The sequence below is a fragment of the Notamacropus eugenii genome, chromosome 6, assembly GCF_028372415.1.
Source record: "Notamacropus eugenii isolate mMacEug1 chromosome 6, mMacEug1.pri_v2, whole genome shotgun sequence".
Taxonomy (NCBI): domain Eukaryota; kingdom Metazoa; phylum Chordata; class Mammalia; order Diprotodontia; family Macropodidae; genus Notamacropus; species Notamacropus eugenii.
In genome coordinates, this window is record NC_092877.1 from 43,821,864 (window position 1) to 43,839,878 (window position 18,015).

Sequence of the window (18,015 nt, forward strand, 5' to 3'; positions counted from 1 at the left end):
TATAAAACTGTGTGTACTCTCTGACTTAGCAATATCACTATTAGGTCAATATCCCAAAGAAATCAGACAAACATGAAAAAAATACCTAGAGGTGCAAAAATATTTATAGCATCTTCTATTTGTGGTGGCAAAGAATTGGATATTGAGATGTCCTTCAACTGGAGAATGGCTGAACGAGTTGTGGTATATGATTGTGCACAAATATTATTATGAAATAAGAAATGATGAGCAGGATGGTTTCAAAAAACCTGGGAAGACTTGAACTTATGTAAAGTTAAGTAAGAAGAACCAGGAAAACATTGTCCACAGTAACAACAATATTTTAAAGGGAGATCAACTGTGAAAGACTTAGCTATTCTGATCAAGTCATTGATCCAAGAGAATTCCAAAGGATTCATGAGGAAAAATGCTGTACATGTCCAGAGAGAGAACTGATGAACTCTCAATGTAGATTGAGGAATACTTTTTTAAACTTAATTTTTATTATTTTATTTTGTTACTATTTTCTTTTACAGCATTGCTAATATGAAAATGTTGTGCATGACCTCACATGTATAATAGAAATCAAAGGTCTTGCATTCTCAAGGAGGGGGAAGGAGTGGTAGGGAGGGAGAGAATTTGAAACTCAAGAATTTAAAACATGATTGTTAATTTTTTTGCATGTAATTAGAAAATATTTTAAAAAGCAGAAAAATAATTTATTTTAAAAATAGTGGAGGGTACATTCTATAGAACTGTATGGTTGTTAATGAACTGACATTCAAGCTGTTTTGTCAGAAGCATTTTGGCAACAAGTAGCATATTTTGTGCAAGGTTATTTTTTTCTTACCCTAAGAATGTATTCCTAAAATTTTGACATACATCATTGGGACTTAACATTAGTTTGCAAATTTTCTAGGATAATTCTTTTTTTACTTAAGTAACACATACCTGAATTAGTTTGTCCATCTATAGTTCAATGCCACTGCCCTTTTCATGTCACAATGGCATCACTGTCATCTGGGATGGCAGGATCACATCTTTATTGAAAGCATTCCAGGTCACCTGGTCATCATAAGATCAAAAGCCACTCATTTTTCAGCCCTGATGTGAATCAGCACCCCCAGAGGAAGTTTTCTGCCATCAACAGAACCTAGAAGTCTACAATAGGGGGCATATGAACCAGCAGATGGGGTCCAGACTATTGCTGGTATTCATCTCTGACTGTCTAGCATCCTCTGTTTACTGAGCTTACACATTGTATTGATTTTGATCCTTGAATTCATGTATGATGATCCAGTGTACTCCTCTCATGCCCAGAAGATGCATCCCTTGAAGCTATAGGGGACTCTCCCTGCCTTTCCTTGTATGGTGTTTATGCCTGGAGTCAGAGGCTTCAGGCCATGACTCCGGATGTGATTGTCTTTCCTAGTGGTATTTGCTAGTAGGCAGGCTGCTATCAGGGGATCCTATGTGAGCTGTCAGTGGTTGGGAAAATTCCAGGTCTTGTAACAGAGCTCTTGGCAAGCTGACATCGATGAAGAGCCTTGGCTCCTGGTTTCTACAGTAAGGCACAACAATCTCTTCCCTCAGACAGGCTGATTTTATTAGGAAATTACAGGTCAGTAATTATTAGAACTAATTTGCCCACTTTCCCTGACATAATGGATGTGGTAAGCATTGTAAGCACGATACCAACACGTATGTGTTTCTTTTATATTTCCAACATGTTTTCCAATTCCTAATTTGATACTCCTACCAAAAAAGCAGGGGGGGGTGTTTTAATAATGAAGGGTCAGTTTCCTATTTGCAATAAAATGTTCTAAATAACAAAAAAGTATTATGAAATTGTGGTTGAGGAGGTGAAAGTAAGACATATTGTCTGGCTGCGTCAGAATTTGAGCAAAAAATCTGCTCAAGTTCCCAATATTTACATACTTAGATTTTCTAAACAATGAATTAGTGAGAATATACTCCCTAAAGAATTGTTTATGCCAGATAAACCAACACTTTTATTGAAAAAAAAATGGGATTACTGTAACCTCTGCATTGAGCCATCTCATGCCTGGGAAACAGCCCTCTCTGGTTTCGGGAAATCTCTGGTGCTAGAATTGAGAATTCACCCTGGGCCTTCCAGAATGTTCAGCAGCATTGGTAAAGCTCAGAAGATGCATGAACCCAGAAACAGACACACACATGCACAATCAGAGCAATACAAAGGACATCATGGCATAAATTACTGTCTAACTTTTGGTCATACTGAGCCATAAGATCCCTTGTATATGCTAATGCGAATAATAATAGTTACTGCCACTACTACTAATAATGATGATGATAACTGGACATTTAGATAGCCCTTAAATTTGTAAAATGCTTTGTATACATTAGCTCATTCAGTTCTCACACTCACCCTATGGGATAGCCTTATTCCCATTTTACAGATTAGAAAATAGAACCTGAGAGAGATTAAGTTTTCCAGAATTATGCAAATAGTAAGTGTCTGAGACAGGATGAGAGCCCATCTTTATGACTCCAAGTCCAGCATTCTTTATTTTTTCCCTATGCCATACTGCCTCTTACTGAGAACTGCTATCAGATCATTTCAATCAATCACTAGATCAGGGATTTAGAACTAGAGGAACATCAGAGGGCAAACCAAGGTCCACAGATAGCTAAGTATCAGAGGCAGAATTTGAACTCAGGTCTTCCCAACTCCAAGACCAACACTTTATCCACTTTATCATGGTATCGCTCAACAAGTGATTGTCATCAGGCCATTCCAGTAAATCAACACCCATTTATTAAGCAGTTACTATATGGTAGGGGGCAGCTAGGTAGTACAGTGGGTAGAGCACCAGTGCAGGAGTCAGGAGGACCTGAGTTCAAATCTCACCTCAGACACTTGACACTTACTAGCTGTGTGACCTTGGGCAAGTCATTTAACCCCTATTGCCTCATCCTGGGTCATCTCCAGTCATCCTGATGAATATCTGGTCACTGGATTCAGATGGCTCTGGAGGAGAAGTGAGGCTCGTGACCTGCACAGCCCTCCATCACTCAAAACAAAGTCAAGTGCAAGTCCTGTCATCATTTCTCTGATGGCATGGTCTTCTTTGGCAATGAAGGATGAACACACACACACACACACACACACACACACACACACACACACACACACACACCCCTGTATGGTAGGCAATGGGAAATCAAATGCAAAGAATGAAATATTTCCTTCTTTTAAAGAACTTACATTCTGACGCAGGAGCTAATGTTCTTCATTTGGCCTCCTGAAGCTATTGATTCCTTACCTGCAAATTTCATTTATATCATGGAGGGGGTGGATTTGGCAGAGCTAGACTCTGGAAGTTGGCTGGATAGAAAACTGTAGCCAGAGCATCCAAATGCTTCTCAGAACTTATCTGATGCCATGTATATCCAAAGGCCATGATGACCTTTGGCCCAAAGAGAATGTCATGATCTCCAGGCAGGACAAGAGATTGGGGATAGGGAATGATTACTGACAATTAAATTTGATTTAACTTTTTAAGATGAGGAAACCTATCACATTTTTTCCTCCGACCCTTAGACTTTAATTACCTTCTTGCAAGCATAATGAGTTTGGATAGATTTTCCAGAGCAAAACAAAATGTAGCATGTTTCTCACCACATGGACTTTCCCAAGATGTTACAGCACAAAGCCAACGAACAACGGGGAGTAGAATCTCATTTTATTGCTCTTGGCTCAGTGGAGTGGAACCAGGAGGCTTCCTGCCAGGTTCTGCTGGCCAGCACAGTTAAGGTTCATGTGTATCAGTGGCATTTAATCATGTAATACAAATTGCATTTACTCCAAGAAATAGAGTGGGGGCATTGTGGGTATAATAAAAAGAGCCAGAGACTTTGAAGAGAGAAGACGTGGATTATATGCTGTCTATGCTACTTAAGTGCCCTAGGCCATGACACTTATCCCCACTGTCCACTAGTTTCTTCATTTGTAAAATGTGAAAATTGGACCAGATGATAGACAAGGCTGCCCTTCTAGGTCAAAGTAAATTCTAGTTCTAGCTGTGCTAGTTTGGTGGAGTGAATTAGCACCATCATTAGAGTCAGAGACCTTAATAATAATGTTAATAATAAATAATATCTAATATTAGTATGGTACTTACTATGTGCCAGGTATTGTGCTAAGTGCCTTACAAGTATTACCTTATTTGACCCTCACAATAACCCTGTGAAATAGGTGCTATTATTACTTCCATTTTACAGATCAGAAAATTGAGGCAGAGGTGAGGTGACTTGCTCAGGATCACACAGTATGTCTGAGGTCAGATTTGAATTCAGGTTCTCCTGAGTCCTAGCACTCTCTTATCTAGCTGCCCTTGCTTTGTGTCCCTTCTTTGCCATTTATCCTCTGTACCCCTTTGAGAAAGTCACTTAAACTCTTTGGAGTTGTTTCCTCAGTCACAAAATGAAAGTATTGGACCAGGTCAAAGATCAGCAAACTAAGGCCCATAGACCAAATCTGCTTCATACCATCTATTAACTAAGAATGGTTTTTACATTTTAAAGTAAATTTCTAGGAACTGAAGTCATGTTCATTGCTGTATATGTTTTAAGTCCCATTCTTCCTTTCTTTAAAAGTCAGGAAAACATCTACTCTTTTCTGTGTACACTCCTTTTCCTAGACTCTATGACTTCTCAGAGAGTAATATACATGACTTGGTAATCATATCCACCAGATCTTTCAGTACCCTGAAATGCAGCTCACTTGGGTTTGGTGGCTTGAACTCATCAAAGGTAACTTAGTTCCTTCTTCCTTTCTCCTTTCTTATTGAGAAGTATCAGGTTCCTAGAAAATGTCAGTGTCCTTTCCTCTCCAGCCCAAACATCTGTGAGCTAATTGACTGGGAATCCCACCCCCCACTCCAGTGATGCATATTGCAACCCATAAGGCAATGTGCAACTCTTCTCCATTCTGTCATAGGTTTTCCGCAGGGAATTCACCTAATGTTCCAGAGACCTTCCTCATTTGGCAGAAAAAAAGAGACAAAATAAGAATTGAACAGCTCTGTTATGTTTCTGTCATCGATTAGCATCATCTCATCATTCCCCATAAACCGATGTTCTAGCCCTTCTTTGATCCTTTGCTTTACCCTAATTTAGTTCACCAAACCATTTTTTCTGCCCTATTCTTCCATATTATGCTAATTATAAGCTTTAGTACCCCATGACACCATTTATTTTTTAAGCAAAATTTTAGTTAATATCTTCTATTTTTATGTCATCTATATTTCCTCTGTATCCCTCCTTTCTCCCTCCTAGAGAGCCACCCTATACAAGAAATTTTTTTTAAGAAAAAGAGGAAGAAGAGAAAAAGATTAGCCTAATAAGTATGTAGGAAATATATCTGGAAAAATGCAAAGTCTCACACCATTGGACCTTTAATCTTAGCAAAGTAATAAGGGGGAGGTATACTGACACCATTCTTATGGAACCATATAGCTTGCTAATTGGAATCTAAATGAATGTAAAGCAGAACAGAGCAGTTCATTACTAGGATTTCTTTCAGATTGAACTCTAAGGGTGGAGCCAGAGGCATAAAACTAGTTTTTATAATGGAGATCCAATCCTGGAAGCTAGTGTAGGTTCAGGAAGCATCCTATAGGGAGCATCATGAAGTTGACTGCCCAATGTAATCTGCTTCCCCAATTTTGGCTTTTTGTGATGGTGACATACATTGTCTTTCTACTGCACTGATGTGTTGGTGTAGTCAAAGGCTATGTTCAGAGAACCCCTCTTTTTCTCATCTATGCCAGTAAAGCTATGGATGTGGGCACAATTCCTCCCCCAAGGAATACCTCCCCAGACCTGAAAGGGGTATAGTTTGATGAGAAGATGATGATGAAAAGCTTTTACCATTTCCATGAAATATATTGGTTCCAATGTCCTCTCCTTAGGTCTGTACTCTTCCTAGTCTATTAGGTATTGGTGATGGCCTTGCCTCTAGGAATTGATGATATACTGAGCAGTAATTCATTCTAACTTCTCATTTAAGATTACCAGTGAAGAATGAGGCCTCGGGGGTATAGTTAAGTCAGATAAATTGTTAAAATACTGGCAGAATATAGGGTAGATTATCGAATAAGAAAAGTAACTCTGATCTACAAGCCAAATTGCTTACTACTTCAATGATTGAGGGGTTTCTATTTCTTCTATTTTCCAGAAATAAATAAGAGTATAGAGGTTATAGGAGCAAAGCTGATAGTCAGACCTTCTGTTCTAACCAAAGGATTTTCCAAGGGATGCTATGGTGGCGTGTCTTCTCTATGCCATTGAGCTATATAGGGTACACTCTTGTGTTGCCTAGATGGCCTCTAACTCCCCTCAGTAGTGATTTAGAGGACTGGATGAAAGCATGAAAACTCAGGAGTACAAACCATAGTTTGTATAGAAGAGTAGATCTTGGATCAGTGGAGTGAGTCATAATAAAATTCTGTGAGAGGTATAGGGAAACCGATCATCCTGATGGCAGGAGATGTAGTACTGGGGAAAACATTCCAAAGTTCTTTTTGTAGGTTGTAATGGGACTGATATGCTGTGGGAAAAATGAATCTTCTCCATAGAGAGCTGTGAATACTGTAGTCCCCAAATGTATGATAAACGAGGGGTACAAATTAGAAGTGATATGGCAGCTATGATGTTGGAAATTTTCCTTGAGAAACTGTGGCCTTGACCATGATAAAAAATGAGCATCAGTTCTACTACATCCATGATGGCATTGTCCTCCTGAGAGGATTGCTTGTTACAAAATCAAATGCTATCACTACCTGGAAATAGAGGGGTGTTGGCAGGAGTAGCAACAAGCTACCAGCTGTCCCACTGAGTCTTTGGCTTAAATGTAAAAAACTGGACACACTGATAGATTTTTATGTCACCATTGTAGCCATCAAAAATCTGACAACCATGTGTCAGATTTGGGGGGTCTCTTGGGTCCACCACCAACTTGACCTAGCAAGAACTGAGAACACACTTCACTAAGAGTCACTTGAAGATTTGAGTTGGAGGTGTGTGGGTTTACAGAAAATTGCTCCTGTCTAGGGTATGGTTATCATGACTGTGTAGGCAAGACATCTGTTCTTTGATATAGCCCTTCTATAGCTGCTACTGGTATATAAATACTAATAGATTTGTTTAAAGTTTGGTGACTATAACTTTGTTATCTATAAAAACATTTGTCAGAATGATTGATCAATCCAGCATCAAAATTTGACTTTCATTACAGTTCATCTCTTTGCTGATTTCAGTGTCCAAGCAGGTGAGTGAGTCTGGGTCTCAGTTTCTCCATCTATAAAATGAGGGGGTTGGATCATATGATCTCCAAGGTCTCCTCTGGGTCTAAATCTACAATCCTATGCTCTTTTATCCTATATCAAGATAAAGATTAGGGGAACAGATTCTTCCTTTCATTAATTGTGGCTTTCATCATTGTTGGGCACTACAAAGCCTTGAGTTTTTTTTCAGATTTATGAAAGGTGTCATCGGGCAAGAAGCTTGGGAGCATTAATAATAGCCAAAATGTAATGTAGTGCTTCAAGGTTCACAAAGTCCTTTATGTATATCATTTCATTTGTTCCTCACAACAATGTTTTGAGGAAAATGTGATTATCCACACTTTGCATATGGGAAAATTGAAAACAAAGGATTTGGCCTGGGTCACTCAACTAGTAATTGTCTTCATTAGAATATAAATCCAGGTCTTCCTGACTCCAAGTTCAATATTTTATTCATCAAGCTGCCATGGAGGGGAGAATGTCTGTAGTACTTTAATGACAATGTATAGTACTTGGGATGACATGTGAGAAGTTGAGAGTGGAGGCTAGTCTCATCATTTCCAAGATGATTGTGTCCCATTGGCCCATGAGTGACTCATTAACAGAAGATAACTTTTTCCACCTGACATATATATCGGGCAAGACACAATACCATTCTAGCTAAATTTGCTCCATCTGTTATGTACCTGGTTTCCCTCAGGCAGGCCAGGAAAATGCTGGAGGGTTTGTTGCAGCTTTGTTCATGATCTAAGGTAGATCCTGATATTCACTTGTACTTGCAAATTAATAATGACATCTATCCAGAATAATTAATTAGAGCTATCTCTACATTAACACTTATCAAATTGACCAGGGTGGTGCTCATAGGAGCATAGATTTGGAGCTGGAGGCAGCCTTAAAAGGAATCTAATCAAAGTCTCTCATTTTATAGGTGAATGATTGAGGCACAGAAGTTAATTTACTTCCCCACAGTCATACAGATCACATAAAGTCAGAGTTGGGACTCTAATACAAGTCCTATGATTCTAAATTGAGTCTTCTTTCCACAATAATACCCCTCAGGTATTGGATGTCAAAGACCTTTCAGGAGTGTGAATGAGGCTGACTTATTTTACTATATTCCCTTTGCCTTTGCTTAAGCTGGCAGATTTTCTAGTTAGCAATCTTGGCTCCAACAGGGATGTCAAAATTCTCCGTGAGCTCCCAGAGGAATGCCTCAGTATTTTCCAATAGGTTCAAACTTGACACTTACGAGCTGTGTGACCTTGGGCAAGTCACTTAATCCCGATTGCCTCATATCCCCCCTCCAAAAAATATTTTTCAATAACAGTAGTTAAGTGGCACAATTGTTATAGAGTGCCGGATCAGGAGTCATGAAGATATGAATTAAATGACACCTTAGACACTAGCCGAGTGACTTTGGACAAGTCATTCAATCATCAACTATAGACAGGGATAATAATAGCACCTACTTCCCAGGACTATTGTGAGGACCAAGTGAGATAACATTTGTAAAGCCTAGCACATTATAGGAGCAATATGAATGCTAGACTATTATTAGTACTGTTAGGGACAGCATTTTAAGTAAGGCAGAATAGGATATAGAAAGCTTATCTTGTAAGGTATGATGCAGTATCTCATGGTCTAGATTATAGAGTTAAGCTCTAGGGAGAATCGAGGAGCTGACTGTCTTATCAAAGCTGTGATTCCCTTTTATGTTCCAGATTTTCACCCTGTAGTCTCAATTTGCGTCCACTTTGTTGTCTTCTTACTTGTTTACTTCTGACCAGTAAAGCTTTGGTAGCAGATACTGTCCATAGTCCAAGTGGAAGGACTAATTTCCAAGTAAAGTTTATGGTATACCACTTCATAATGAGGCTTTGAGATGAAATGCCCAGAATTAAATAAAGATTAAAGAAATCTCTGCAGGAGCCCTCACTATTTAGAGCCTGAGTAAGCAAGCTACCCCACAGAGACATTTGTGATTTGTTTTTGTGTCCTTTTTTTCTTCTGGATAGAACTTAATAACAAGTACAGTTTGTATTTCCCCATCAACTGGGAAAATACATGGGGCCGCTCAACTACTGTTAATTATGAATAAGTATTTACTGGAATGCTCATTTGTAATATGTTGTGAGAAATTAATGGAGCTTGACTTTCTATTTGCAGCAATGTTAGGAGTAGGTACGTTTCATGTCTTCAGAGATGACTTCTCTTGCATTGACTGTCCTCAGGTGGATCCTGAAAATGGGTTGACTTTCAATAAGAGGTCATGCCTGGGGGAGAGAGTGAGAAACTCAGAAATAAGGAGAAAGCCAGCCCAAACAGAGCATACAGAGCAGCGGGCATGACATTCAGTATGGTAACTTGTACGCAGAACAAAAGAGACTCAATGGTTGTTGATGCAATCTTTGAGTATGTGATAATCCATGGTCATATGTGAAGCAGATCGGATCACCTACATATTATCAAGTTGCATGTGCTGCCTCTGATAAACACCTATCACCAATCATGGGCAGCAAGAAAAGCTATAATAGTGATAATAAGAATGTAAAGGAAAGAGCGCTGACCCTGGAGTCAGAGGTCCTAGGTTCAAACTCTCCCACCAATGCTTACTTCTTGTGTAGTTATAGATAATTCACATTACTTCCTAAGGCCTCAGTTTCCTCATTTGTATAATAAAGAAATTGAAGCCCCTTACTGTCCTAGATGTATGACCCAGTAGTCCCTTTCTCCCCTAGTTTCTGATAACTGTGCTCTAGTTTATCAGCCTTGGAAGCTACAAGCCAGAGCTACCCAATAGCATGCCATGGGACTCTGGTAAACAGAGGTGGCCTTTATGCAGGTACAAACAGAAAAGGAAGGGTTATTGTCCCTTCCCCCTCCTTTCTCACCCCAATATAAAAGACAAAGTTCAGTTTAAGTTAAATTTTTCATTTTTCAATCTTACCCCAAATTTTCTCATTTGCAAGGATGATGCTTCATTATCTCCAAGTTATATGAACAGGTGGGAAATTCCAAGCTTGATAAGTTCCTAATAGCAGTGATTAGCATATCAAAAGCCTTTCCAAAAGACTGCTTTGGTTTTTTTTTTTTTTCCTTTTCTAACATTCATACCAGCAGGTTCTGAGAAAGAAATGGGGAGCTGAGCTGTGTGCACGGGTATTGGCTGTAACAGAAATATCACCGACTGACAACCGCCCAGGTGCTTGTCGATACATCAGGGCAGAGAGCAGTCTGCTAGATATTTCTATGGTTATCTTGTCAAAACTTGGTTTATATTACTTGTCATGGAAGTCTTTCCTAATTCTGTTTATGACTTAGCCGAGGGGAACATTCATTTTAAATGGTTTGTGTGCCTGTTCAAAACTGAATCACAACCTTTAATCAAATGTGCATTAGGAATCTTTCTAGAATAAGCAACACACATTGGGGGAAGGATAAGGGTAGATGAAGAGAAACATACTTGTCTTCCCTCATCCCAAGCTTGTTCTAGAGTGGTCTAGACCCTCCTAAACTGTTCCAGAAGAGAGAAATAATGAGAACACAAGACAAAGGGAGAAACAGATGAAAGGATCTTCAATTTAGACCTGGAAAGGATCTAGTTCTAACTCCTTATTTTACAAATGGGAAAACTGGGATCCAGAGAGATCATGTGACTTGCCTGAGGTGCCAAGTCAGTCCTCTCCATTAGATTATGTGTTCCTTGAAGGCAAGGACCGTTTTGCCTCTTTTTGTATCTCTAGCACTCAGCACAGTACCTGACACATAGTAGGCACTTAATAAATCTTTATTGATTGATAGACAGAGGCAGTAAGTAAGGTCAGGAAGTGAACCTTCATTTTCTGATTCTATAACCAATATTCTTTTCATTGGAACATTTTCTCTCCCAATGCAGCTTCTCTGGAGAAATTCACTTATTAGGGTAGGGTGGACTTTGCCCCAGGGTACAGAGATATAGAAGGCTAACCATACTGGTACCTGGTTAGCAAAAACAACTGAGTTTAGCACCCAGTTATTGAGAATAATTGGATAAAAAAAAAATGTACCAAATCATAGGATCATAGATGTAGAGATGGAAGAGATCTCAGTAGCCACTCAGTCTAACCTCTTCCTTTCTCAATTATGGACACTGAGACCCAGAGAAAAAAAAAGTGACTTGCCCAAAATTCCACAGGCCCTAAGTGTCAGAGGCAGCATTCAAATCCAGGTCCTCTTCGCAGCCAGTGCTTTTCCCATTTTGCAAAACTGCCTCCTTGTACTCCCTTCCATCAGGGTATCTCCTAGACCTAGAGCAAGTCTTTCCTGTTCCCCTTCCTGGGCAACAGCCTCCAGTGAGTATCCAAGGCTCCAAACTCACCCCCACAACCAGATTTGTCTTAGAAAGTTGATTTAAAGAAGCCTTTCCTGTTTCTTACCCTAGGAGTCAGAATGACTTGCTACAATTATGCTATTTACAGCACTGAAATAATGCTCATTGGGATCATATAATCATTTACACAAAGACACTGTGGACCAGGACTTTAAATCTTTGTTTCCTATCCCACATAACACTTTCTTAAACATTCTGGCATGATATGGTACAGAAAATGAGTCCAGTTTCCCTCTTTGCTTCTAGGAGAGCAATTGAGCCTTGGAGAATCTTTCTGTTTCTTTAAATTTCCTTGACATAGACTCTGGGGAAGAAGCAAGAAGAGAAACCAAGTCTATCATGTCTCAACATTGGTGAAGACAAAACCCATCAGACTGTTTATTTCTCTTCACTTCTTACAAAAGAACGATAAGCACTAACTCAGAATTAGTAGGATTTGAATGGTTCCATATGTTTGCCAGACTCATTGTGAAACTTATATTAGACTAGTTTTGAATTCCTTTCAGGAAAAAGAAGTATATAGAAATAAACAAAAGCAAACACAGGGCAGATCAGAAGCATGAATTCTGTGACCTGGAATGTGCTTTGAGGGGGGCTGAAGTCCTTAAAGTGAAGGTCAGGTGGGACAGTATCCCCTTCCCATTCCCTTTCCCTTCAGAGAGAGAAAGTCCTTGGCTGGCCAGAAGAGAAAAAAAAGTCCTAAGTGTATCTCCTCTCTCCCCAAGCACTTTGTAAATCCCTACCTGCTCAAAGGTGGGTTGATCCAAAGGAAAAATTAGGGAAGTCATCAAACAAATGTGTCTAAGTTAAAGGACTGGTCACAATCCCTTATCAGTAGACAGCCAGAGACACTGATCTTTGACACCTAGCTTTCAATTTCTGAGCAGTCACTTAATACAACAGAAGACAGGTCAGCATTTTAATCTTTGAAGACATGGTATCTAACTCTAACAGTCATGGACTTTAAAAGTATTTCTTTAAAATTTTTTAAAAGTTAATATAAGCACTAGTTAGCTACTTCTTACCTGTAAAAATGAAAAGGAACAAAAGGTAAATATTCTCACAGAGAATAAATAGCAAAACTTCAAGGTTCATTTTGCATTGTCTGTTTTTATTTTTGCCAATGTATTGTTAATATTTAGAAGTCTGTAATATTGATAATTATTAGGTGTCTGTGTGTGTTTTTTTCATTCCCAAGTAAAAAGCTTTATTTACAGATATGCATGTCTGTTAAAAAAAGAAAGCCTATTTTAAAGTAAATCTCTTTTTATTTTAGCAGGGGGAAAAAAGGATGTCAGGGGTCTGGATAGGTGTTTGGACTATTGGGAATCAGAATTCTAAGTTTCTTGAGGAAAGAAGATATCTTGCTTTCTCTTCCTCACTCCCACCCCCCCCACCCCAGGCATTAGCACAATGCCTGGCTCAGAGCAGGCATTTCTTAAATGCTTATTAATACTGCTGCTGAGTGAAGGTCAGAGCTGGGTAAGGGAACAGGGCATCCGGTCTATAGGGGGTCAGTAATTCAGCCCAGGGATTTGGCTGAAGATTGGTTGAGGGAAATGGGGATTTTTATCTTGAAGGAGAAAGCATTTGATTAAACTGAGTAGATGCCTCAGAGGCAGATTTTGATCACCATAAGAAAAAATGTTGCCGTTATTAAAGTTGTCCTAATGTGAAATGGAGAGTCTTTGGAAGTAAAGTGGTCCCTATCACTAGGGGTCTTCAAGGAAAAGCTGAATGACCACTTGTATGGGATGTCATAGAAGAGGATTGATGTCTCACGTAGGAGGGTTTTTAAGTAATCCCTAAGATTTCTAAGACTATATATGACTGACAATTTCCTCTTCTAAAATGTAAATATCAAATATCACTAAGATTCTCTTTAAGGCTTTTAGTCATTTCTACCTTAGTAAGAATTAATTAAATCAAAACCTTTGAAGATCACCTGAACTTTTGGTAGAAAGGAACAAAGTAGGAGCACTGCCATGGAGGACAGGCAGTACAGTTAAGGGCTCTGGGCAGTCAGAAAGCAAGATGAAGTTATTTACGGGATCATAGATTTAGATGAGACCTCAGAGGTCATCAAGTCTAATGTTGTTGTTAAATCATTTTAAAGTCTGTGTCAATCTCTCCATGAGATTGGCAAAGATACCGGAGTGGTTTGCCATTACTTTCTTTAGCTCATTTTGTAGATGGGAAACTGAGGCAAATAGCATTAAGTAACTTACCCACAACCACACAGCTGGTAAGTGTCCGAGGCCAGATTTGAACTTTAGAAGATGAGTCTTCCTGGCTCCAGGCTTAGTGCCCTATCCACTGTACCACCTAGCTGCCTTCAAGTCTAATATCAACATTTTAAAGATAAAGAAATTAAGGAGCAGGAGATTAGGAGATTGACCCATCACATGGGGAGTCAACATTTGAACCAATGTTTTCTGGCTTTTGATCCAGAGTTTTTTCCTCTGTACCACACTAAGCCTGAAGGAGTGGAGAGAGGGTTACAAAAAGGGAGATGGGAAGTACTGAAGGCACATTTATCCGACTTCATTTTTCTTAGGTTTGCCTCTGGACCTTTCCCACCATGGTTACCCTGCTAATTTTTAAAAATGATTTCTTACACATTAGGAATTCCTTAACAGTGAAGAATATATACAGTATATACCATTACTCCCTCCCTCTGACAAATTTGAGTTTCTTTATGCATGTTTGCTAATTATACTAACAGTAATTGTCACAACCTTTTCTCTTTAAGGTCGGGCCAATCACTGGTCAGCCATTATTGGTGGATCACATTCCAAGAACTATGTGCTGTGGGAATATGGAGGTTATGCTAGTGAAGGAGTTAAGCAAGTTGCAGAATTGGGCTCTCCAGTCAAAATGGAAGAAGAAATTCGACAACAAGTAAGTTATCATAATATTGATATGTTATTAAAAATGAGAAATTGTGCAATGGTTTAGGTGAAGGGAGGTCTTTTATGGAAACTTGAATTTTCCCAGAGATTTGAAATTTGCAAGAACTATTTTTATCAAATGTAAGAAATAGCTGTGATTTTTGAGGAATGGAGGGAGGGGATTGGGATTGGTTAGAGAGGATAAGGAAGAAAGAAAGAAAATTTACCAATTCCTACTTTAGCCAATTTCTGACTTGGTAGATAAGTCCCAGTGTGGAACCTAAGAACTGAAGTAACAACTGCTATTATCTTGTATTGATAAGATTAAAGAAATAAGATATTTGGTGAATTTCCCTACTTGAGGGCTTATTATCCCTAGCAAATAGAGGTCTGAAGAAAATAATTCATCATGCTGAATTGGCCCTGTAAACATTTCTATTTTGCTGAGAGTGAGCTAAAAAGCCAGGTAAGACTAAATTTGCAGATATTCATTCACACTATATTAAATGACAATTTGAATCATTAGAAATTTGAGGTGATTTGCTGATTGACTTTCAATTTTCAATTTAAAAAATTCTATGTTAGGAAATAAAATACAAAGTGATAGCCAGTGGGTTTTTTGGCGGGGAGGGGCAGAGGAGGGCAAATGCTTTCCTAATGTCATTAGAAAGAAGACAACCTTCATTTCTTATGTCTTAGAATCCTAGCAACTATATAGTTAAACATTTCCAGCCCAGACAGTTGGTTAAACATCAAGAGAGAAATATTAGGTCAAAATTTGTGTGTATTGTATAGCAATTTTCCTGCAATAAAGAGAGAAAGAAGTTAAAATATGGAACATCATCCATGATACATTTAGCATTAGAACGAGGGAAAGCAGAAAAATATAGAGGCGGTATGGTAAAAAGGAGATCCTCTGATGAGATATGTCTACGCTTAGAATGAACAAGGGTCTTAGAGCCTTGATTATTTTCCCTGACCTAGCTCCCTGAAGATGAACTGAGCTGAGTCCATTCACCTATTCTTGCTAAGTGACCAAACTGAACATCTATGATTAGGAGGGAGGGCCTGTCAGTGCTCTTCATTCTTAGTGAAAGTTCCCAGAGGGATTGGTAGTTCTAATGAGTCTCAATCCCAATATTCTTCTTGAAGGGTCCACTGCCTGGACAAGTAGTTCTTGAGGCTTCCCAGTGACTGAATAAAGTATTAATTGCTTATAATGGCATTCAAGGCCCTTTGTCAATGGCCTTCAATGTCTGGCATTACCCTGTTTCTCTAGTCTTATTTCTTATTAATTATCTTTGTGGACTTAATGCTACAGTTGGCCTGTTCTGTTTTCATCCTTTCCCTTCATGTCTCCCATCTCCATGCCTTTTTTAAGGCTATTTCTCACGCCCAGAATGAAGTCCTGCTCACACCTCTTTATATGTGAAGCCTGAGGAGGTAACATTATTTGCCCCAGGTCACACAGACAACAAGCACCAGACGAGTAGAACATAGGTCTCTAGTGTACGAATTTGGAGCTCAGAGCAGGCCTGTGAGCAAAATTCTGTAGTCTTGTAGGTCTTCCTGGTTGTAACACCTGCTGCCTGGACCTTAGTGTGTACCTGTCTTTGGAATCACATTCTGAAGTTGGAAAGTGGCATCTTCACTGGAATGTCATTGCCTTCTTCCTTCTCCATCTACATGTAGAACCATTGGGATTACTCCCCTTTCTACTCTCCTTTTGAGCATAGTAGACTTTGTTCTTTTGAGAGGTAGACCAAAATTCTGTAGAGTTCTTCTCAAATGTTTCTAACACCTTACCTCTGAAAGCTAAGGACAATCTCGGAAAGTGCTCTGCACTGTTTAATAAGGAGCAAGAAGTAGAGTAAGGCTCTTAGATATTAAGACAGGTCTGTGCTAAGGAGGCTATAAGCATAGCATTTATAGACTTCGGAAATTTCTACAAAGAAAACTGTCAGAGCAGGAAAATTTATCCTAAGCAGCACTTGACCTTCTTGTATTTTCCCAAAATACCAAGCCAGGTTTAGTCACTTTTTAAGCTACCACAGTGATTAATGGTCAGATAGTTAATGGGTTCATCCTCATTTTACACAATATACATTTTGAGAGGAAGTCAACCTATGATGTCATAGGTACAAAAATGGTCTCCACCAATGTAGATTGGTAACTCATTTGTCTGCCATTGAAAATCCTTTATAATCTGACTCTTGCCCATCTGTCCAGACTGATTTTCATATTACTCCCTTTATATAATCTTACATTCTAGCCAAATTAGCCTGTGTGTTGTGCGCCATATGTAACATTCTACCTCTCACCTCTGTGCCTTTGTACATGATTCCTGCTCCTTCCCCTCCCCAAATGCCTGGAATGTTTTCCCTCCTCACCTCAGCCTCCTATACTCGCTATTCCATTCAAGACTCAGTTCAATGTGTCTCCTTTCCATTGTTAAATTTCTGTAAAGAGCAGTTGCTTCTGGCTGTCTCTGTTTCTTCATTTCTCTCTCACTCCTCAGATACCTGAAATTTGACTTTCAGTCTTTTACTGAGAAAGAACAGTCTTCATAGTTGTTATCTTCAACCTTAGTACTCAATCATCACTTTTTTTGTTAAAAATAATAAAAAATTTTAGACCTCCTCTTAACATAGTTAACATTATCTTGAAGTCAATACAAATTTTCCTTTATTATGAGTGCAATTATAGAGAATATAATTTCATAATTCTCAATTCATCTTCTATAACTTAAATAGTAAATAAAATTCTTTCAAAGGTTGAAAAATGCTGATCTAGTATCAGAAAAAAAGGACCATACGTCATGCCACAATTAAAAATCCCTCAAAGTGGGTTCATCTGGAGGCCCAGGAAAATAGAGGCTTCCACCCTTTTGTTTCTTAGAGTTATCTCATTAAAGCAAATTCACAATAAGGTTTTCCTGTAAGTTCTCAAACAGTTTTTGAAAACATTAGGAAAACTTAGAAAACTTCTGTACATGATCCCTGTGGATAAATATGAATCTTCCTAGGACACAGAGCTTTCTTTTGGACAAATTAGGATAGACTGTATTCTGATGAAAAGTGATTAAACATATGAAGTAAATCAAAGATACTTTAAGAGTTGAAGCCTCAATGTATGTACTCCATTTGATCAGGATTTGTAGAATCTTAAGGGGAATTTTGAGAATGATTTTAGCTCATTTTCCTTGTAAACCTTGAGACCAGGGAAAATGAGAGGCTAGCCAGGGGTCAGTCATGGAAAAATGGAACAAATTGGAGATCAGATATAAGGAACCATCATGACTGGCAAACTGTATGTGCATATTCAACATCTTGTAGTGTCAGATACCTGCTTTACATTCTGATTTAGTTTTTCTTAATTTTGTAAGTTCTCGCTGCCATTCTACCACTGTAAAATTCCATGACTTCTGGAATTCTGACTATTC

At 38.7% G+C, this 18,015-nt stretch overlaps 1 protein-coding gene across 1 annotated transcript in view; it reads left to right on the forward strand.

Moving 5' to 3' along the window:
- The window catches only part of SPON1 (spondin 1), a 397,925-nt gene that overhangs the window by 210,011 nt on the left and 169,899 nt on the right, over nt 1-18,015 (forward strand). Inside the window, exon 6 of the mRNA XM_072619685.1 lies at nt 14,435-14,583. Coding sequence (XP_072475786.1) covers nt 14,435-14,583 — 149 coding nt within the window. The remainder of the gene's footprint in view (nt 1-14,434; nt 14,584-18,015) is intronic.